The sequence below is a fragment of the Mercenaria mercenaria genome, chromosome 14, assembly GCF_021730395.1.
Source record: "Mercenaria mercenaria strain notata chromosome 14, MADL_Memer_1, whole genome shotgun sequence".
Classification (NCBI taxonomy): Eukaryota; Metazoa; Mollusca; class Bivalvia; order Venerida; family Veneridae; genus Mercenaria; species Mercenaria mercenaria.
The window spans coordinates 68,977,886-69,000,515 of record NC_069374.1 but is presented as its reverse complement, the minus strand read 5'-3'; the positions used below and the strand labels follow the sequence as shown (position 1 = coordinate 69,000,515).

The following is a 22,630-nucleotide window of genomic DNA, read 5'->3' as shown; positions in this document are numbered from 1 at the left end:
AAATATCATTAGAAAAAAGACTACACGCTTAGCTCGGTGACACTACGTATGCATATATCACATATATAAAGTTGTATACACGTTTACTAAATACATTATAGTGCATAATTAATTTGACATTTACGCTTTTAATTTCTTTTCTTTTCAGTTGGAGATTTACCATGCATTTAATAAAAATTTCAACAACAGTATTCAGTGTGTTTAGTTTGTACACTACTCTGGTCTCGGGTGACTACTCGTGTGTGTGTAACTACAATGTCGAGAAGAGTGTATTTACAACAGTAAGTTATTTCTTAATTTGTAGTTAGAGCTAAACGAGGAAAACTATATAGATGACAAAATTCGACTTCATTCATTCACATACATTGGCATTGGGTTGTGAATAACACTGAAACAGACATTACGCCATAACTTGTTATCGCATAGTGCGGCAATTTTCCTTTGATCTTTGCAGCATGTTATACATAGTAACACACATTATTACTACAAAACTGTGTTGATATCTTACAAAACTGTTGCGATATATATCAACACGGAAATCTCTATGGAGTTTCATAAGAAAAAAAGTGTTCCGATATATATCAGCACAGTAAAACTGTTCCGATATATATCGGAACACTTTTTCTCTATACACTTCTAGATAGTTCCGAAGTGCGCATGCGCATACTCTTAGTTCAGCTAGAGTTATCCTTCTTTATTATCGAGTAAAAAAAAATACAACAATGGCTTTCACCTGCGCTGTTAATAATTGTTCTAACGGCGGATATTGGCTAAACAAGTGGAAGAAGCAGCTTTGTACTGTTTGTGGCTGTCTTCATAGTGAGAAACATTGCAAATGCAATCCTCCTTTCAGGTAAATATCGTATCTATTTTCGAAAAACTGGTTGTAAACACGAAACACGCGGTGGGTGGGGTAATGCGGAAATGAAATTCTTCCGTCTACTTTCTTTGTTAGAATGCATAATTATCCGGTACAAGTATTATATGTTCACTTTTTTTAAAGACTGTCGTGTATGACATCGTGCAGTATCAATATTTTATCTTGGAAATGTGACAAAAGTTATAAATCGGATCATGTTCCAGATGAAATTTTACATGTCAACACATAATGTGAACAATTTGACCTGCATGACGTACGTTTTTATTTTAATATGATGATGTCTCTGGGTGAAAAAAATGTGTAGCCTGACAAAGACTGGTGCCCAGACTGGCCAAAAACTCGAAAACAGGACCAGGCAAATGCTTTACTGAGCCGGTCTCTTACAGCTACATCATCTCCCAATGTTATAATAGAAGTATCTAGCCATCTGGTAACCAGAGGCCTAGTCTGCGTTCTAACCGTCCGGTAACCGTCACCTACTGACCTAGCCCATCCGCTTTGGTTTTCCCATCTGTCCAGTAATCAATCTATCAGTGAATTATGAATTTTTCTGTTGGAATTTTTTTATGAAATGTCATCAAATAATTATTTTTTTACACATGAGCGTTTACTTGTTGAGAAATAGAAATTTAAAACATATATCTAACTAAGTATAGTATATGGATGAGTGTATATATTGCTATGTTTTGCAAACAGAATTTGATAAATTAATTTATTACACTTCAATCTCTAAATAAATTTTTTACCAGACTGCTAGAAGGCTGACTAGGTTACGGTTAATGGACGGCTACACATTTCATTTCATAATTTAGTAATATACCATGACTTCCCATGTATTGCGGAGCATTTATGGTCATGACCCAAGTTAGGCAAAATATGCAAACAGGTGAAAAAATGGATGTGCTACCTAATAGGGACTCAAACCCAGGGTCTTTTGCTTACAGGCTGAAGGCAAATGCTCTTATTGACTCAGCTACCCGGTTGCTGATGCATTTTCTTCCTTTTTCAAAATTAAGTCATGAAATGTGAAGATGTAGATTACCTATTTACTTAAGTTTTCATATTTTATTTGTGTAAGGACAAAGTGTATATTTCTTTTTATTTATTTTTCAGGCTTTTCAGTTTTCCGACTCAAAAGAGAAACCCAGAGGGACGCCTGAGATGGAAACAACTTGTAAATCGAATCAATGGCAACAAAATGTGGTCACCCTCGAAGGATTCAAGGGTCTGCAGTAAACATTTTCTTGAAGGGGAACCAACGCTACAGAATCCTTTTCCAACTCTGCATTTGGGGTACGATGGATTTGAGTCCAAGGTGAAAAGGATAATGTTCTTTAGAGATGAAAGTGATTCATCATGCAAGGTCACTTACATGACTGTGGATGATCCACAATACACAACAAGTCCCTATCACCCTGATCCACCGGTCGAAATGCTATCATTAAAAGTTGAGTTTCCGTGGCAGCTCACTCTGTTAGCTGTGATAAATGTGCTGTTACAGACACTTGCAATTGTTAATAAACAACTTCAGTCTGTTAAAAGTGAAAACACGCGTCTGAAACAAGAAATTGCACTCTTGAAAAGAAAACGTTATGTTGACAGTATTTTGAAGAGCGATGAGGATGTGAATTATTTTACCGGATTGCCATCAAAATCAGTCTTTGAGAAATTCCATAAGGTTATAGCCCCATTGGTAAATAGGCGTTGGCTTGGAGTGAAAGGTGGACTACAACATGTAAGGAAGTTTGCAAATGAACCAAGCCGGTTTGGTCCAGAAAGAAAACTGTCATCCAGGGCCGAGTTTTTATTGACTTTAATGCGCCTTCGTCTTGGTCTTTTGGGAAAAGATTTAGCTGTGCGATTTGACATTTCTGAATCACTTTGTGGAAGGATATTCCTTGCTTGGCTGCGAGCATGCTCTAAAGTTTTGGTTCAATGGTGTATATTCCAGATGAGGAGACTTTAATTGCTACGAAGCCAGAGAAATTTAAACACATTTCCGATCTGCATTCCATTATTGACTGTACAGAGATATTCATCGAAACTCCGAAAGATTTGGATATGCAGAGCTCAAGCTGGAGTAACTATAAATCGCATAACACGCTAAAAGTTCTTGTGGCTTGTGCACCAAATAGTGCTATTGTTTTCATATCAGCCGCTTACACTGGACGAATGTCAGACAAACAAGTCACTTTAGATAGTGGGTTTCTGGACCATATTCCACAATATTCTGTTATAATGGCCGATAAAGGCTTTAACATAAATCATGAATGTGCCATGCGAAATATCTCTCTGTATGTTCCACCAGGTAGGAGAGGACAGTCCCAAATGCATGAAGCTGCAGTGAGAAAAACAAAAAAAAATTGCAAACACTAGGATTCTTATAGAACAAGTTATTCGCCGCTTGAAGACTTTTAGAATCATTCAAAGTGAGCTTCCTATAACACTTATATCCCATGTAGATGACATTATCAAAGTCTGTGCTGGAATAAGCAATACAAAAGGGCCAATATATAAGTAAACTTTCTGGTTTGTTGTGTTCAAAATTAGTGATGTCAGAATGCATATATATCAATGAGGTCATGACATGATTGCCTACATTGTAGTTTAATGTACAACTGCATAATGCAAAACTGTTTTAACGGATTATATAGCGAACAGTAAGGATCTTGATCAGACTGCACACATACATGTATGATATCTGCTCATGACGCAGTTCATTTTGTAAAAAGTGTTATGGTCTACAGCATTTATTATTGTAAATTTTAATTTCAGACACCATTGTTGTAATATGTACAACTGCATAACGAAAAACTTTTTTAACTGATTATATAGCGAACAGTAAGGATCTTGATCAGACTGCACAGATACATGTATGATATTTGCTCATAACGCAGTTCATTTTGTAAAAATTGTTATGTACTATAGCATTTATTATTGCAAATTTTAATTTCAGACACTGTCTATATTTATCAAACTCAGGTTTATTGATTTGAAAATAAAACTGTCTAGTTCATGTTTTGTGATAATTATTATAATCCTTTTTAACTGTTACCCAGGAAGATTTTATTGTTTCGGTCGAAGAATTTTGGTCTTGTTCTAGTACAGTAAAACCTGCTCTATTGGTCACCTAATGGTGACACTGGTCCCTGGACGTTAACAAAAGCGAAATAAAGAAATAATGCATAATAGGCTTTAATATCATGCAAAAAAGAAGGAACAATAAAATATTTACAATCAGCATTATCTGAAATCCAGATTCTATTCAATTTATGAGTTCCTTTTCTGCCTTTTTTTCCTGAACATTAGTCATTACATATTTAATCTATTTTCAGTATCACTTTTTTCCTGTAAAATTCTGTGAGTCAGGAGTCTGTTAATAATAAAATTGTCCCAGAACCAAGATACATTTTGAACAATTTCATTAAATGTGGTGGAGTCAAAATTTATTCTCAAACTCAAACTTCCATGGTAGGTAAATATATACAAGTCACAAAAGTTCCTTTTAGTTATACCCATCTGTCCTTGAACTTGGTAAAAATAGGGATGGTTTCTTTTTAAGGACATTACACCGTCTTTAACGATAAGGTAAGGGACATTGTCGGCTGATGGTTGTTGGTCTTTAATAGACTCTGGGCATTTGACTTCACAAAGGCCATCTCCGCAACAAACACAGGACACGAATAAGTCTGGCGAAGCTGCCATGAATGGCCGATCCTTGTCTAAAATTATCCCAGAGTCTGACGACTGGAACCTTTTATGAACCTTCTTCATTTCAACCTGGTAATTTCTTTTCGCAACCGGTTCCAAAGAAATACCGTGCTTCATAGCATGGGTTTGGATGCCCTCGGTTGTTCCCATTACAAGTTTTATCACAGATGTTGGGTCCTCGGAGGAATCTTTTTTCAGAGACGAAGCGCGCTTACATATTCTGTGAAAATTGCTTGCGGTGACACGACCTCTGCGGTGCTCCTTCCATGACTCAGACTTACTTTGCGATACTGTGTCTCGATTCAAAGAGTCAATCTCGTCTTGCGTGACACACATCTGTTTTTTAAATTCAGCTTGTTTTGCACATTCAGGAATATCTAGAGATTCCACTCTTTTGCTTAATTCATTTAAAGTTGGTGGTAATTTTAATTTAACATTTTCAGCTTCAGATGGATTTTTTAACTTTTTCTTATTCATAAGAAGCATGAAGCACGAGTTTGGCATATCTTCGGCTAACAGTTCTTTCAATTCATTCCTTAACTTTTCACCGTCTTCAATTTTGTTTTGTTGACTCTTATTCAATGGTGTGAAGTTAAGTTTTTTTTGTATTAGTCTCATTTTCTTTGTCTTTGTTGCGTGGTAGTTGTGTGTATTTTGCTTTCTTCCATGTAAAATCTCTCGCTTTTCCCATTTTTACGGTGGTTTTCTTTTTTGGAACAGTCCATTCACAGGCTTTGCTTGTAGAGGTTGGACGCGTCATTCCTGTCTTGACAGCATATTCCATTCTGAAAAGGACACCGGCAATATGGTTGCACGAACCCATCATTCCAGCTGTACATGAACAATACGCATTTAAAATTTGACCGCCTGGTACAGTGTTCTTGTCCTTTCGTATCACTATCCATATATCGTACGCTTTGTTATTCACTGCTTGAGATGGAGTGACCTTTGATTTGATAATGCATTTGTCAGAATGTTCACCTAAGTCATGATAATGTACTTCTTTTACCCACTCACTTGAAAAGTACCTGTACGCTTTGCCTTCTTTATATTCATTCAGCAAACGTTTCATTAATGTTTCTGGGTTTTTGGTGTTTAAATAGTCAGAAATGTCAGTGATATATACGGATGGCCATTTAGGACGACCAAGCTTTTCCGTCAACCAACCATTTTTGATCGAGATCGGATCGGGTATAATTTCCCCTTCTACCACTAGCTTTCCTTGATATTCCGCAAGCAAACGTCTTTGCTCCTGCTCTGCACTCACATCCACCGTAATGTTCTCCTCCCAGCAACAAAAGGCTCTGAAAAAACAAAGCAGTTATTTAGTCATGACTGACTTGTTGTTTTCTTCACAAAACAATAAAAAATCTACTTTCGTTTTGTATTCATGACATGTGTACTTTCGTTTTCTATTCATCACATGTTTAAATTTCTACTTTCGTTTTCAATTTCATGAAGAAAAAAAGTGAACAACGCGTGACAAATCAGCTAGTATAATTAAAAAACGTTTACTTAAATCCATTTTGTAGCAAACAATCATTTTACACAAACAAACATTGTATTTAAAGAAGTGCATACATGTCCAGACTCCCAATATATACAGTACAATGTACATGTAGGCATTCCTTCGACGGCATGCTAAAACTCCAATATTTGAAGTATTCAGTCATTCAGATTTATCTTGCATACATTCAGTTCGGGAAGACATAATTACACTATGTTTAAAACATCATAAAATGACGTTATTAAACCACACAGAACTGGTGTGTACTTAAAGTAGTTATACATATAGACATCGTAAACTCGCTTGTCAGTTTTGACTTACCTTGCGGCTATTTCGTCAAAATTTCCTTTGATCGATTTATTTCTCATTGATAAAAACACCCGTAAGGCGTTTGTGGACCATAATTTAAACTTCTCAAGCGTCATATCACTTAAATCTGCCATTATCAAAGTCAAAAACCAACAAATTCTACAGAGTAACTTTCAACACTTCATTAAGCAATATCCAATATGGCGGACTATTGATTTTTTACTCGAACATCCGGGTACTTGATCGTTTATCGATCGAGCGCTCGAAACTGTCTAGACGTGTATTGAGGTCCTATCAAGGGAGTATAATTTTTTCCTTTCAAAGAAAAGATGATTTTAGCTCCAATTTACAGTTCACAGAGAAAGAATTGTCACAAACACCTACATTTATAAAGTAAAAGAATAAATAAACTAGAATATTTCAAAAACTTGATAGTTATTGCCAAATTCAGAAATACATGAAATATATGAAATTCTGAGATTTCTCAAATGTTTCTTTTTCTTTGATTTTTTTTACAAACAAAACAACAATTTTTACAATATGTCTGGCCAATGAAATGCAAAGATTCAAAACCAATGCAGAAATTTGTTGGGTACTTTTATCTGGGGAACACATTTTCTAAAACAGAAGTTTTAGTGTTTCAGTCAACGAGGCGCAGAAAGGGAATCAAAATAGTAAAAATGATAATAAACAAATTTAAATGAAAATAATATATAAATTTTAATGATAAACTATGCGATAAAACAGTTATAATATGTAGTGCTCGTGTGTTACCAGGATATATCAGAGCTAGGGGTACATCTCGTTATTTTTCTCTTCACATATCTGTCTCGGCCTACCGGCCTCGACGATATGTGCAGAGAAAAATACCCTCGATGTACCCCTAGCTCTGATATATCCTGGTAACACACTCTCACACATACTATAACTATTACATATTACATATTTCTCCTGTGGTGCTTGAAGATAACATGCTTGAAGAGCACCTGAGGCTTTCCACCTCTGTCCAAAGCCGGAAAGTCGCTGTATGACTTATTATGTGTTGGGTAAAAAGTAATATATATTCCAAAGAGTAAATTGTCGTTCAATACAATCATTACTTGAAGTTTAGACGCACCCTGTTTCAATTCTTACACGTTATCAAGGATAACTGCGTCCATATAAATTTGCCTGTTTTATGTGGGTTTCTTTTCCAGCACAATTATGACGTTGGACGCTATGACGAAATAATTATCGCGTACAAACAGCGAATTCTTAAATAATAAAAATCAATTTCAGTCTTCTTTGTTTAACACAAAAAAATGAATCAGGTCGTGTTAGAATTCTCTATAAAAATGAACTTTAAATTTGCTTTCAATAGACGAATGAGCAGGGCAGTCCTATTGGAATGTTGTATGAATTTGATTGCAAACAGAAACTAGACTTGCAGCAAGGAACACAGGGGTGGTTCAGAATTGCTTTCGAGCACCAGGTAAAATGTGTTTCAGTGCATGTATGTTATACTTATATTCAACTTTTAGCTGCTTTTTGTAATTACGATAGCAATTGTATAGAAAAGTAATGGCGTTTATATGTGCTATAAGTATGTAATATTTTAGAGAAATGTACACTAAAGATAACATGACTTCTTATATAATTCGGTCATTTATAGTTTGTACTATTGTGTCTACAGTTCAATGTTACATTTTACTGGTCATAAGTCAAAGCTTAAAGAAAACAATATAAAACAAATGATAAAACATTAATTGAATGTCTTCTGACCTTGGGCAATATTTTAGACTATCGATTTGTAAGCCATTTAGTAAGTGCATGTATTTTATAACTTGACTCCATATCAAAATCGCTGGTCAATGGTTTGTGACCCGTTTACAGCTCAACACTGCTTTACCGAAAATAAATACTTAGAAATGTATTTCTGATATCATAAATTACACAATAACATACAATTGTATTTACTGAATGGCTTACAGGTCAATAGCCAAAACTGTTTGACCACGATGATCAAAACACGAAACCACGGTAGTGGAAATGCGAAATGATATTACGTTTTCATCATCGTGATTTCGACTTCACCATCGTAGTTTCGACTTTGACTTTCATCATCGTGGTCTCGAATTTCATCATTGACGTCTCTTGATTTCGACTATTGAGGTATGGGTTCAGGAATAAAAATTTCGATGGTCCAAATAGAACACCGTATGATCTAGATAATGTGTGTTTACTTACTGTAACTACTAGTTCCAGCATTACTATTGATAGGTATTAAATCGTGTAATAAACAATTATACGGGCAATAATACAAACTTAATAAAATACGCAATATCTTTTTCACTTAATATCTACATGTATTCACATATACTAGCGTGATGTGGACCTATTTCAAACTTCATGCCATTGTATTAAAAATGAAATTGATACAAATACGATAGAGGGTCACACAAAGCTTTTCTCCATGTACTTAAAAAGTAAAAACACAGATATAAATCAATAAAAACTGGGATACCTTACATCAACGATCTATACAGTCGAAATAAAACCTTTGTTAGGATTACTGTATATACCAGTGCCACTTCCACAAATATAGGATATTTCTGAACAGTCGACAATAATTTAAAATTTGCATTTACAGATTGGATACCTAAAACAAGACGACCGGATTGAACTTCAGCTTTGTCCAGGAGATCCACCACATGATGATACTGGTATTTTTTACATTAATTCGGGAGCATTTATTTTCATTTTCTGTTTTAACTGTATACAAGTTGTAAACCAACTGGCAAAGACATTCAATGATTTTGGTACTCTGCTGGGTGCAACTAGGCTTTGCCACTTAAAAAGGAGTATCAAGAAATTGTATCTGTCCATCCCATTTTCTTATGCATGATTATTTAAAAACAGTGCCACAAAACAACCATGATTATGTTGCATCTGCGAAAGAAAAATGTAACCGAGTATATCATAGACTAAATAAACTATTCACCCGGAACAGCCATATTCAAAGAACACAGCCGTTCATACAACTCCATGCCCAATCTTTATTTTGATATATTCCTGATCAAATATATACGTGAACTTTAAAGAAATGAATTGATATGTAGAAACATCACGTTGGGACAATTGCGAGTATTATATTATCCTAGCTTTAACACTTTAAAAATGTGACTTCGTTCCAGTGACTACTGTTTCACCCCCAGTCTCCTCGACCCAGTCAGCGGTCACATCGTCTACGAAACAGGCATCAACCACTGGAATGGTAACCCATACTGTACCATCTAGTATTCCAAATGCATTCAGTTTAGGTGAGTATGATTTCTGCTCTCTTATTAACAAAATAAGAAATTATTGCATTAGTTATTTTCAGGCGTTTAGTAATAAAAATTTGATGTACGTGTTACTCAATATCAATATTACCTTAATGCATGAAAATAATACATCTGTAGATACTGATCTTCTTTCTTGGAAACAGGTGCAGTTCTTTTCTTGTATTGTTCTGAATTGCTTCAAAAGAATACACCTTTAACCGTACCTTTAGAAAATCGTAGTCCATTTTATTATCACCCTTTTATTTATAAAAAGGAAAGTCTGTACGGTTTATACGCAGATCAACAAGTTTTCTCTTGCAGCTACCCACTGCTGTAACTTATGTATTTTAAAATGAGCAAGTATCGCATATTCATTAGCATTCATTTTTAAAGATTTCCTAATTATGCGGTATTATAACTAACTGACGTTACTGCAACATTGTTTAGGGGTACATCTTAGCAGATATCGGTAAGACAACACTGGATAAAGTTTTATTATCGAACAGAGTTCTAAAACAGATTACCTTCTTTTAAAACGGTAATTAAAGTACACTGACGAGAAAACACATTTTATGTTTACATGGGTAACTAGGCATTAAAAGGGGGGAAAGAGACTGATCTTGAATATATACTTTAACCCTGATTTAACATTTTTGTACATACGGGTACGGAATGACATGTAAAGTACACAAGTATTGTTTTTTTTCAGGTTTATCACCATCTGTATCCGTTAAAAGCCTGCTGTCTTCAAGAATGGATATGCCAGTTTTGACGCGTGTTTCATAAGTGTTGATCATAGTGTGAAATTAATTTCTAAATTTCAGGGAATGCAGACCTGTGTTCAGATAAAGTACGAACATTTGCACGCTCACACCATGGAATCGTAGCACAATTTGAAAATAACTGCTACGTTTTAGTCAAAGATATTCAACATTGGCTTCAAGCAGAGCAAAGCTGTAATTCAGCAGGTGGTCATTTGGTGCACCTTTCTAGCCGGGTGGAGCAATCGTATATATACTCCTTTCTTAAAAGACATTATGATCACTCTATCTGGATTGGTCTAAGCGACATACAGCGTGAAGCACATTTCCAATGGTCTTCAGGTAGTTTTCTTTAAGTTTATTAGTATACATGATAAGTGGCAAATAGTTGCGATAACACATTTTATTATTAAATCTATATTTATAGTCCTTTCCATTGGTCTACATGTAGTCACATGATCAACAATAAAAAGTCATTTTGACTCTAAGGCGGAGCCAAAAACACACATAGACCGCTAGCTGTGACGTCATCACGGTTTGACGTCAAAACAATGCGACGGCGTAGACAATTTACCACGCAAAATGACCTAAGGCTGCAGATATTTGTATTTAATGTTCATGCTTATAAGTATACTGGATTTAATAATAAAACAATTGTTGCTTTTTAAGTTCGGTCGATATGTGGATTAATTGACCTGATAAAAACGATATCAATCTCGGGCTGCGCCCTCGGTCGATATTGCTTTTATCAGGTCGATAAATCCACATATTGACCTCACCAAAAGGCAATAATTGTATAATATGACGTCTGAAATAACTTTACTTATCGTGTATTAGTACAAAGGTTACTTGGCAGTTGAAACTAAACAAACTATGACGTCTAAAGTAAGTTTACTTTCAGTATATAACCGTACAGTTAAGTGCCAAATTACGTGAAATTAAGAAGTTAATAGCATAACTTCTATATTCATTTTCTAAAAGACAATCTGTTTCAAATTTACAAGCGTTATTACAGAAAGCTGAAAGATACTTCATATTACATATAATACTTTTCCTAAATGCGACCTTGACTTTTCATAAAGTTAAATTATGATATGGCTCATTTTTAACTCAAACTTAGCTTAGACCGAAAAACGTTTTGTGAACAAGGGGCCTGATGACCAAGATCGGCCAAACTGCAACCCTATTCTAATATTTCTTAATATTATTTTTATTTAAACAAAATATAAATTTATATTCACACCAACTAGGACCAGATAATCGGGGGATGGGGGTGTTAAAACATATCACACTCTTAACAGTGTCAAAGTTGGGTCTCTGCCCCGTCCCTGTCCCTAGTGCCCATACGCCTATTATTGATAGACTGTACCATAGTATACATCACCAGACAATGTTATCATCTATACAAAAATAGCCTCACTGAAAGCGGACAGTTACATTTCCTATACATGTACATTTAAGCGTGGTTGTTCAGAACAAAATTTAGTGTTGGTAGTGTTATATTTTCAGGACAACAGTTTTACTTTGTTAACTGGGCAAACCACACCCATTTCTCCGACACGTTCGAGGATTGTGTTGTAATGGACATGCATATACATGGAGGAAAATGGGACGATAGAGAGTGTACTTTTGAATTCTACCCTTATATTTGCCAGTATGGTAAGAAACAAATTATTAATTATTAATAGCTAAATGAATTTTCTGACCCGGATGCTACGGGTTCGAATCCCAGTGAGACTGGAATTTAATATCGGCCTCCGCAAATCCTCCATGAGGTCATAATACTGGTCAGAAGCAGTTAACATAACTTGTGAGAACTCTAGTGGTATTCCAATTACTGGTATTCCGATTTCTTTCACCGCCATGTTGTCAGGTGCTTTAAACTCAGGTCCTTCAATCTCTGATATTCCAATTTCTTTCACTCAGTGTCAGATACTTCACATTCTGGTATTCTGCTTGGCCCAGTTATTGTCTAATTATTTACTACCAGCTATAATCGCATAATGTTGCTGTATACATTTGTATAACGATCATTACAGCGTTATAAGCGGTTAGGAGTAAATTAAATACATGTTTTAATATAGCATTTCTTTAAACTAACAGGTTTGTGTGAATTCGATATCTGAGAGAGCAAACCATTTGAAATCTGAATTGGATTCACTTCTTAAATTCCCGTTACGTCATGAGTTTTTGTTTGGCAACCTCAATCTGTGCCATAAAGTTTTAAAATGACAGTGATTTTCAATTTCAATGTAGTCATACATGTTATAAATAATAACTAAAAAAGTGTTTATGAACGTCCTAAAATTATGTTAACATCTGCAGAAAAAGTTGATTTTCAGGACTTGCAGGGACCGAAGTACAACTCACGACACAGTCTTCTCTCCAGAACTCGAATTACACAGATGGTATATATCTAAGCTTTTCGCAGACTTAAAGAACGGAAGTAAAAAATCTTGCTTAATCTTAATAAGTGCTTAATCGACGCACATGGCTTATTGAGATTAAAACTTCAGCGTACCGTATATTGACATTATAATTTAAATATTATGAATAAAACCCCGCTTATGTCCATCACAAAGAATGCACTCACATTGATGACATACGTGGCTTATTTTCCATTATTTGATTATTTCTTGCATTTAATACTTAAATGCAGACGTTCCGCCTAAAAAGGAGTAGACAGGATTCTCCTCCTATCTTATTCGATCTTTTACATTCACATTCATCTTTACAAGGTAATACGCAGCTTTGTCCAGGCCAGATCAGAAGCGATGTTGCCTTTCATGGAGCAATACTCGGACAGTATGAACGAGGATGCTACGAACTTCTTCTTAACAAGAAAGTTTCCTGGGAACATGGTGAAAATATTTGCCAGTCAAAAGGAGGTCATTTAGCACACATTAGCAATTCACAACAACAAGCGTTTTTAGAAAGCTTCATGCAGCGTCACAATCCAAGTCATGCGGTCTGGCTCGGACTTCATGATACTATAACAGAAGGAACATTTCAATGGACAGCAGGTTTGCTTGTGTAACATTTTAGCTCTTTCGTCACAAAGTCGGCGATACCGTGGATATTTCTATGTGACACTTTTAAATAACCCTTTATATGAACGTATACAATATACACTGTATATTGCATGTTGCAAATTATGATGATATTTTTATATGATAGCGTAAGAAATATATCGGAATTGACAATATTTCCTGTGGATAAAGAATCAGAGCTTCGTCATTTTGAACACTGTTTGAGCATTGTTGATAATCATTTGTAACTTTTTCAAGCCTAATTAGATGAGTTAATATGCATTCTGACTTTGATCAAAGCCCGAATTACATTATCAATCCCAGTACATATTATTTTACAAAGCCCGCTGGCCTATCATTGCTAAGCATTGGCTTATCAGTCAGTAAAACATCACATTTAAACCACAAGGCATCTCAACGTTTGTAAAGGCGTAAGAGTATTAAGACTTCCAGTTTGAACTATTGTCCCATGTGTAACGTTATGTGTGCAAAATCATTCTTTCGGAAGCTATAATTCTATGAAAGGACTTAACGGTACTGAATTCCAGATATGGATATTTATAATCGAAAAAGTTTAGCTGGAGTAAAGCGTTACAAACGCTTTTCGATTTTCATCGCAAAAATTAGTAAAAACAGCAAATTCTCATGTGTTTCCGTAACATATAGTCGACAGTATTTTTAAAAGTTTTAAAGCCTTCTTAAGAAATATAGCATTTATTTCCAGATATCGAAAAATTTGATCTGGAGGCCTGTTGCCTTTAATCGCATCTTTGTATGTTTTTAAAGTTACTTCTGTTTTAACGTAAAATACAACAACAATTACTTCGTGTCTACGGAGGTAATACAACATACACTTTATTTTGTGAGAAATGATATGCTTTATTAGGTTAGTACTTTAAACAATAAAAAACACCTAATAACCTTTTTGGGTGCAAGGTAGGTTGCGTAAGCGTCGTTTTTTAACAGTATTCCGGCCTGGCAGTTAATCTTACCGGTCTTCCTGGGTTCTGCAGTACTAACCTGCTCTCCGCAAGTAACTGTATACTCGCCAAGATGAATGTATGTGAATCAGATGCGGAGGATGAATGATTTCTAACACCATGTCTATGATCAATCGTCAGGGAAAAGATACAGATTCTTATAAGACCTTATTAAATTATTAATCTAATGTTAAATACATAATATATGAGGTAATATTCGTCAGCCTGTTTGTAGGAACTAGTGTACAGTTTACGAACTGGATAGCTGGACACAGTGACAACACCCTGGGTGGACACAATCGTGAAGACTGTGTCACATTTGTACCACAAAAACAAGGTTACTGGGACGATGTATCTTGTGGATATGAGGAAATATTCGGTGACGATACTGGGGAAACTCACTATGCTTTTTGTCAGTATAGTAAGTACTTATATCATTACAACTGAACTAAATTTATAGTTTTTCTTGTATGTTTGACAATTCTACTATATTTTTGTAGTTATAAAGCGATTTGATAAACTGCTTTTGTTTATGGTCATCGTTTGATTATGGAATTTTAGAGTTATCAGTTGAGTTTGTTCATATACAGCAGAGTGGGTAATTTCCAGTCAATTTATCATTTTTGATTTTAGTCTCCCTTTTACTAATACTTCATTTTGATTAAAGTAAGTGATACACTGCTTTATTGCTCCATCAATATCGTAGCTGCTAGTATCTATATCTGATTAAATGTTTCCTCTGACTACTTTTTACTATGTTGTAAATCTTTCACACATGCCATCAATTTCGAGGTTTCCTTATTCACATTGGCGTTCAAAGTCATTGCATTTTTTATGATAAAATCTAACTGGCTTCGTTTAAAAGCGAGGATATAAATTTAAGCTTAAATTTTGTTTGTGTTTGTGGTTCCCACAACATGAATTATGTTTATCAGCTGATAGAATATTAATCTTGATACGTTTCTGTTTGATGGAGACAATCAATGTTAAAGTATATTTAAATATTAAATACATGTTTCCATTTATTAGGACAATTCATGCGTAAAGATAGGTTCTCACTTCCAATCAGACCAACTCAATCAAGTCCGATCAAGCATTTTGGAACTGGTCTGGCTCGATCGGCAAGAGTGGCCGGGGTGGTCTACCTTGCCCAGCATTGCTCCGGGTTCCTTCCCGAAAATTTTGAATACGTCAAAGAATTAGTAAGAGTAAAGATCAAGAAGCTATGTGCTCAAGAAGCGATCGGGTATTGGTTGGGTAGAGGTCGATTTCATGCGCAAAAGATCGTGTAGATATCTAATTTGGTCAAGATAAAACCTTTTTTACAAATCAGTACCCAATTATCTCGATAAATACACGAGTAATGCTCGATCGCTTCTCGATCAACACGATCCCTGTTCGATCTGTTGTCGAGATCAACTTGATCGCTACCCGACCGCACTCGATCACTTCCCGATCGATGTTCAACAGCTAATTGACCATACTCTAGCACACATGACCGCCTCCCGATTAAAACGACGCGAAGTGTTTGATGTGCCTAATCCTCCCACACTTACATCGTCAACAAGCAAAAGACACGTTTATCCATCAGCAGCTTTTGGCTCAGCAGAGCAACAGCAACACTTCCGACAGCAGCAACAACTTCAGCAGGATTTTCAGCTGGCCACCATCATAGCTGCAGATGCGCTACCAGCTCATCTCACTTCATTGCTGAAATCCTTTTGGGTAGAGATTAAGTAGAGATCGCGTTAGTCGAGTTGGCCAAGAAAAAACATGTAGGGATTGTGTATGAGTCTGGTTGATAAAGTAGTGACTGGAGCGGTTGTCGGGTTGAAGTCATGGAGGAATATTGAATAGTCGTGTAGGGATCGTAAACGATCGGGTAGCGGTCGGGAATAATTCGTGTACAAGCCCCATAAAGGAGTTGGTCCAACTTGGTCGGCGAATTTGGCCGCTCTGGATGATCGAGTAGGTCTGATGGCAGTGAGAACCTAGCTTAATGCTAATTTTGTTACGATGGCCAAGCCTGTAATGTTGTAATAACTTGTAGCCATACCTTTTTGTGTTTGACATCATTAATAATACCACAGACTGCTACTTATTTAGAATTTATGTATTTCATATCCATATTGCAAGTTATATAAATATGTTGGAAGGACAACTGTTATGTGAAAGGCATAAAGTATGATTAAACTAAACATTTTTGTCGATTCCTGTTATTGATCCTTTTTGTAGTCTAGTTTTGATTTATATTGATGGCTTTAAACGCTAATGAATGATGGACATCTAAAAACATATTATGTCTTTCTTTCCAGAAGTCCACAGTGCTACACCAATCGTTGGATAAATTCCTTCTTTTGAAATTGTGCGGATATAAACAAGTTACAAAGAAATAAAATATTCAGTTAAATAGAAGCATGTAACAGAGCGCAGAATAAAGTATGAGCTACAAATTGTGTGTTTTTTGGCTGACATGTGTTTTTCTTATTTTTAAATTCAAAACAGTTCTAAAGAAGGGCTTGTGAAACGAAGAAAGTACTAAAAGAATGTAAGCATTGCTTTTCATACCTAGTTTTAATACGAACTAAATTGCAGCTGGAATGGGTTGAATAAAGTATTAGCGTGGACATAACCCAGACAAAAAACAACAACAGGACAGTCGGTCATAACGTCCACACATGTTGGTCACGTAACCACAACCATTTAAACTTGAATATGTCATGACTTACTGTGTAATGAAAGGTGACACCAAGCAGATAGTAATAAATAGTCGTATAGGTTTTTTTTTCTATTTCTAGCTCTTGCTAAAAAGGATCTTGTTACTGACAAGGGCTTCTTCACAACTACATGTAGTTACCGACACGGCATACAGTTCACCAGTATATTTACTGATAGTTAGTTTTAACCAACTAGTATTTGAAAAGAACGTGTTCAGAACCAGTTATTGACAGGGCAGAGAGTTTTTCACAAATAATTACTGATAGGACAGGGAGTTCTTCACAACTAGTTACTGAGAGGGAGTACCTCACACCTAGTTACTGACAGGGTTTTTTTCACAACTTGTTACTGACAAGGCAGGGAGTCCTTCATAACTAGTTATTGACATGGTAGAGAGATTTTCACAACAAGTTCTGACGGAGCAGAGAATTCGTTACAGCCAGTTATTGACAAAGGGTGCTTGACAACTAGTTACTGAAAAGGAATTCTTCACAACTACTTACTGACAGGCAGTTCTTCATAACTACATAGTGAATAGAAGTTCTTCACAACTAGTAATTGTCAGGGAAGTGAATTCTTCACAACTTGTTACCGGCAGAGCAGGGACATCTTTACAAATAATTTCTGACAGGGCCATGATTTCTTCACAATTAATTACTGGGAAAACAGAGAGTTCTTCACAATTAATTACTGACAGGGAGTTCTTCAAAACTAGTTGCTGACAAAGCAGGTAGATCGATACAACTATGTACTGACAGGGCAGCGAGTTCTTCGCATCTAGTTACTAAGCGGAAAGAGCGTTCTTCACAACTTGGTTCTGACAGAGAGTTCTTTAAAACTAGTCACTAAAAGGACAGGGAGTTCTGCACAACTACCTACTTACAGGGAATACTTCACAACTAGTTTCTGACAGGGAGTTTTTCACAACTTGATTCTGACCGTGCAGGGAGTTCCTCGCAGGAGTTCCTTCACAACTAGTTCTGATAGAACAGGGAGTTCTTCGCAACTAGTTACCGACAAAGAGTTCTTCACAACATGTTACTGAAAGTGAGGCAGTTCTTTACACCTACTTACTGACAGGGCATAGACTTCTTCACAAATAGTAACTGAAACGGCAGAGAGGTCTTCAATACTAGTTACTGACAGGACATGAAGTTCATCAAAACTAGTTACGGACAGGGCAGAGAGCATTTCACAACTAGTTAATGGCAGGAGATGGAGTTCTGAACAACTAATTACTGAAAGGGAAGAGAGTTCTTCAGCTACTTCACAACTAGTTACAGACAAGGAGTTGTTCACAACCAGTTATTGACGGGGGATTTTTCACAACTAGTTACTGACAGGGCAGAGACTTCTTCACAACTATTTACAGACAGGGCAGAGGATTCCTCAAAACTAATTAATGACACGACGTGGAGTTCTCCACAAAGAGTTACAGAGAAAAGAGTTCTTCAGCTACTTACTGATAAAACTTCACAACTATTTACTGACAAGGAGTTCTTCACAACTATTTACTGAAAAGGGGTTCTTCACAACCAGTTTCTAACAGGGGCCTCCATGGCCGAGTGGTTAAGGTCGTTTACTTCAAATCACTTGCCCTTCACTCGGGGCATTGAATTCTTCATGTGAAGAAGCCATCCAGCTGGCTTACGGAAAGTTGGTAGTTCTATCCAGACGACCGCTTGTGATGAAATAATGCTCGGAGTGGCACCTGGGGCCTTCCTCCACCATCAAAGCTGGAAAGTCGCCATGTGACCTATTATCGTGTCGGCGCGACGTTAAACTCAACAAAGACTAAAATGTCACTGCTGATGTATGAGACCTGATAAAAGAGATTCGAATATATATGCAAATGTTGAACCAGTACGAATGTGTAGTACAATTCAGGTGAGTATATCAAGCAACATCGAAACTAATCTTATTGGGTGGACTTGCTGTGGCATGTGCGTGCTCGTTACTACTGCTAGGCGCTTTGCCGTAATTGGTCTGGTATATTGTGGTGGTGATTAGTTCGTTTAAATTCCCTCTACTTATGTAATGCGAACTTGTATCCTCTCAGATATCACGTGCGGCAAAGTCAACTGTCCTGAATCTAATTATATCCCTAAATGCCAACTATGAGAGAGACAATATAGCTTCTCAGTTAATCAGTTAAAACGATTAAAATGTCACTGCTGATTTTTGAGACAGGATAACAGAGATTTGAATACAAAAAAAATGTATATATTTGCAAATCTTACCTGAGGCCAAACAAATTGATTTTTGGTTATTGGAAAGTCAGATTTTTTATCATTATGTTGAAGCCAGGAATTTTGTTCAAGCAAATCCGAAGACTGAATTTTTTGTCAAAAATATCCTTACCCACTTCCCCCTCCCTCCAGTATATCAAATGGCCAGCCCCTAAGCATCCCTAGCATTTCATGTCGCTGCCAAGGGGGTAATAGTAGCTAAACATACTAAAATTAAATCAATTTATCCCCACCACGTGAATCCCTAACACACGTAATGGTAACAAAAAGCTCTAGATATAAACTTCAGACGTGTTAATACAATGTGTAATAGATATATAAAACAGACCATATACGAATGTACGGAATGCCTTTGTAGAAGACAAATACAATAAACAGAATTAAGTGTTCCTGTATGTTTAAAGTCTGCATATTACACAATCAAAGAGGGAAGTATAGAGTCAAATGATAAAGGGGCGTGTGTGCCTAAAACGTTGTCGCACCATAACCTGTTTTGAACACGTACGTCCAGTTTGAAAATTCTGATGACCCAGAAACTAACGAAAATACCATGTTTAATTTACAAGTTGAGGTTTGAAATACATGGTCTTAGAAGTGTCTATGTAGGCTCCATAACTTCATACCTTCAGTTCTGTTCTCTTAATCCCAGTTTATTTAGTTCTGCTTCCGTTTTTATTTTTATATTTCGTTTTACGGAAACCCATGATTTAACTGGAGACCATACGCTACTTTTCATGAAATAGCACACTCTGTATCACTGGAGGCTGCATGTTTACTGCCATATGCTATTATACCCGTGAGGGGAGTCCAGCCGTATACAAAGATAGATAGATATGAATACATCTTCGGGTGTGTCTACATTTTATTTTGGTACTTGTCAGATGTGTAAATGTTGAGTTCTGCTCAAGCCGGGGCTAGAGGATGTGGACAGTAGCTTGCATTTCCACTACCGTCAATGGACAGGCTAAAGCAAACCGAGCCTGCAATATGTTCATTTATGTCATGTTTGGCGACCTGTGGTTTTCCATTTTTTTTCAGTATCAATTTCACAGCCAAATTTAAATTACGTTAAACATATTCAGAGTTTATGATAATGGTAGCTCTTCTGAAGCAGCGAATTGTTGATTTCTGATTTACTTACACTGAATTTACGCTCTAGCAATGCATATTAATTGGGACATATATATCCTATATATATATACTAGTACATAGAGCGGTAAATATGGACAAATGTTTTTGTTCAAGATTATAATGTCACCTTGTATTTAAAATACAGTTTATATCGTCTATTATTTGTATATCGCTGACATTTGCAAGAATTTAGTACATGAAGATATACATTTACAGATGAATTTGCTATGTATTTCCTGTGTTCCCAGGATAGGGTTTTAACTCGGAACTAAGGGTGAGGTAACCCCGAAAGAAACCTAGAGAGTTGAAGACAGAGGTGCTGGGCCATTGGCACTCTCTTAACGAACCACAGCACCATGCAATATCGCTATGTCTACACAGCCATCCGGTATTCAACAACGTGGTGCTGAATCTCTGAGGTCCCTCCAGGGGGATTCAGTGCCGGGCTCTGAGCCTCGACAGAGTCCACCCACAGCTACTGGGGGTCCCTCCTTCAATCCACAACATGCAAAGAGAAGAAGGAGGAACATACCAAGGAGAAGAACCAATTCGCATCAACCTTTCAGGCTGATGCATTGGAATGCGGAGGGTGTCTTCAACAAGAAATCTGAACTTGAGCATATTCTCCATGAGAAAGACATCAATGTCTGTTGCATTCAGGAAACTCACCTACAGCCAGAGAAATCCTTCAAAGTCAGAGGACACCAGTGTTTCCGCTGTGACAGAATTGGCAGACGAAAAGGAGGCATCATGACATTGGTCAGGAACAACATCAGCGCTGTCCAGACCAACACGCATATGGATGACTCCGAGTTCCAAGTTCTGAGCCTCAGAGAGAACGATTTCAGTTTGAAACTTGTGAACATATACTCTCCAAGTGACAAAGCTCTGTCCCTTGACAAAGTTACAACTGATGAAACCAGGTTCATCGTTGTAGAGAGTTTAACAGTCACTCACAAAGCTGGGGATATGACCACCTGGATAAACGTGGAGAGGAAGTGGAGACCTGGCAAGATGATAACAAACTAAACCTCATCAACAAGCCAGATGATCCCCCAACTTTTTACTCCAGAAGCTGGCGAACAACATCAAGGAGGTAGCGACCATCGCCCAGTCCAACTTACTATGGACCGTATAGCCTCTACTTCACCTAACATCCCCAGATGGAACTACAAGAAGGCCAGGTGGACCTTTTACCAAAGTCTGAGTGATGAGCTCTGTAAAGACATCAGAGTGGAAGGTAGAGACATCAACCGGGTTGTCAAAGACTTCAACGCCAGTATACTTAAGGCTGCTTACAGCGCCGTTCCAAGGGGAGCAAGAAAGGGCTATAAGCCATACTGGAGTGATGAGTTGGAGAATCTACAGACAAAGTTATCAGAAGCCAGTGAGGAAGCAGAAAACAATCCCTCACAAGAAAATAACCTCTCTCTACAGCAAGCCAAGGCCAAATTCCTCAGGCACAAACGGGAAGCACAGAGGAAGAGCTGGAGAAACAAAACAGCCTCGCTCAACCTAGAGCGAGATGGCCAAAAGCTGTGGAGATTGACGAGACAGCTGAACGATGAAGAAACAGGAAGAGGCTCAGTAACTTTGGAAGAGAATGGTGAACTGTTGACGGGTAAACAATCGGCAAACACTTTTGCCTCTAACTACAAAGATGTTTCCAACATCCCCATCAACAGGGAACGGCAAAGGGAAGCCCGAAGAGAAAAAAGGGAAAGGCAGACAAGCCAAGTGACACCAGAATGCATGAAGCAGGGTCTTAAACTGCATGAGCTACAGACAGCTCTTAGGCAGTTGAAGACAAAGAAGTCTCCTGGACCAGATGGAGTCACAAATGAAATGCTTATCCCCTACACTCTTCTTGCTTTTCATCAATGATCTGGTGTCTGAACTACCGAAAGGAGTTAAGGCTGCTCTCTACGCTGACGATCTGGTGTTATGGTGTAAGGAAGAACATGCCACTACAGCCACATACAGGATGCAAGAAGCCATCAACAAGCTTTCAGCTTGGGCTGAAGATTGGTGTGTATCGATCAATACAGAGAAA

General features: G+C 36.9%; 3 protein-coding genes across 4 annotated transcripts; 2 read left to right on the top strand and 1 right to left on the bottom strand.

Moving 5' to 3' along the window:
- Positions 1 to 17,109, top strand: LOC128548565 (macrophage mannose receptor 1-like). Its single transcript, XM_053523817.1, has 11 exons — positions 1 to 46; positions 149 to 281; positions 7,768 to 7,878; positions 9,037 to 9,109; positions 9,581 to 9,706; positions 10,534 to 10,812; positions 11,980 to 12,129; positions 12,813 to 12,878; positions 13,209 to 13,493; positions 14,715 to 14,900; positions 16,795 to 17,109. The coding sequence occupies exons 2-11, from the start codon at positions 162 to 164 to the stop codon at positions 16,824 to 16,826; spliced, it is 1,428 nt and encodes a 475-aa protein (XP_053379792.1). The 5' UTR covers positions 1 to 46; positions 149 to 161; the 3' UTR covers positions 16,827 to 17,109.
- LOC128548566 (uncharacterized) lies at positions 699 to 3,890 on the top strand. Its single transcript, XM_053523818.1, has 2 exons — positions 699 to 853; positions 1,994 to 3,890. The coding sequence occupies exons 1-2, from the start codon at positions 723 to 725 to the stop codon at positions 2,844 to 2,846; spliced, it is 984 nt and encodes a 327-aa protein (XP_053379793.1). The 5' UTR covers positions 699 to 722; the 3' UTR covers positions 2,847 to 3,890.
- LOC123557066 (uncharacterized) lies at positions 4,058 to 6,668 on the bottom strand. 2 transcript variants are annotated; one of them, XM_045348276.2, is made up of 2 exons: positions 6,420 to 6,668; positions 4,058 to 5,895 (listed from the first exon to the last, which is right to left on the bottom strand). In XM_045348276.2, the coding sequence occupies exons 1-2, from the start codon at positions 6,539 to 6,541 to the stop codon at positions 5,184 to 5,186; spliced, it is 834 nt and encodes a 277-aa protein (XP_045204211.2). In that variant the 5' UTR covers positions 6,542 to 6,668; the 3' UTR covers positions 4,058 to 5,183. The 2 variants fall into 2 exon arrangements, with proteins under 2 accessions (XP_045204211.2, XP_053379794.1); XM_053523819.1 differs by lacking the exon at positions 6,420 to 6,668 and adding an exon at positions 6,173 to 6,320.
- Positions 17,110 to 22,630: the final 5,521 nt, after the last annotated feature.

Excerpts from the sequence above, each read along its gene's own strand:
- LOC128548565 (XM_053523817.1), top strand. The coding sequence starts at position 162 with ATGCATTTAATAAAAATTTCAACAACAGTATTCAGTGTGTTTAGTTTG. Across the intron at positions 10,813-11,979 it reads ACATTTCCAATGGTCTTCAG|GACAACAGTTTTACTTTGTT; the intron begins GTAGTTTTCTTT and ends TTATATTTTCAG. Across the intron at positions 13,494-14,714 it reads AACATTTCAATGGACAGCAG|GAACTAGTGTACAGTTTACG; the intron begins GTTTGCTTGTGT and ends GCCTGTTTGTAG.
- LOC128548566 (XM_053523818.1), top strand. The coding sequence starts at position 723 with ATGGCTTTCACCTGCGCTGTTAATAATTGTTCTAACGGCGGATATTGG. Across the intron at positions 854-1,993 it reads AAATGCAATCCTCCTTTCAG|GCTTTTCAGTTTTCCGACTC; the intron begins GTAAATATCGTA and ends TTTATTTTTCAG.
- LOC123557066 (XM_045348276.2), bottom strand. The coding sequence starts at position 6,541 with ATGGCAGATTTAAGTGATATGACGCTTGAGAAGTTTAAATTATGGTCC. Across the intron at positions 5,896-6,419 it reads TTTGACGAAATAGCCGCAAG|AGCCTTTTGTTGCTGGGAGG; the intron begins GTAAGTCAAAAC and ends TTGTTTTTTCAG.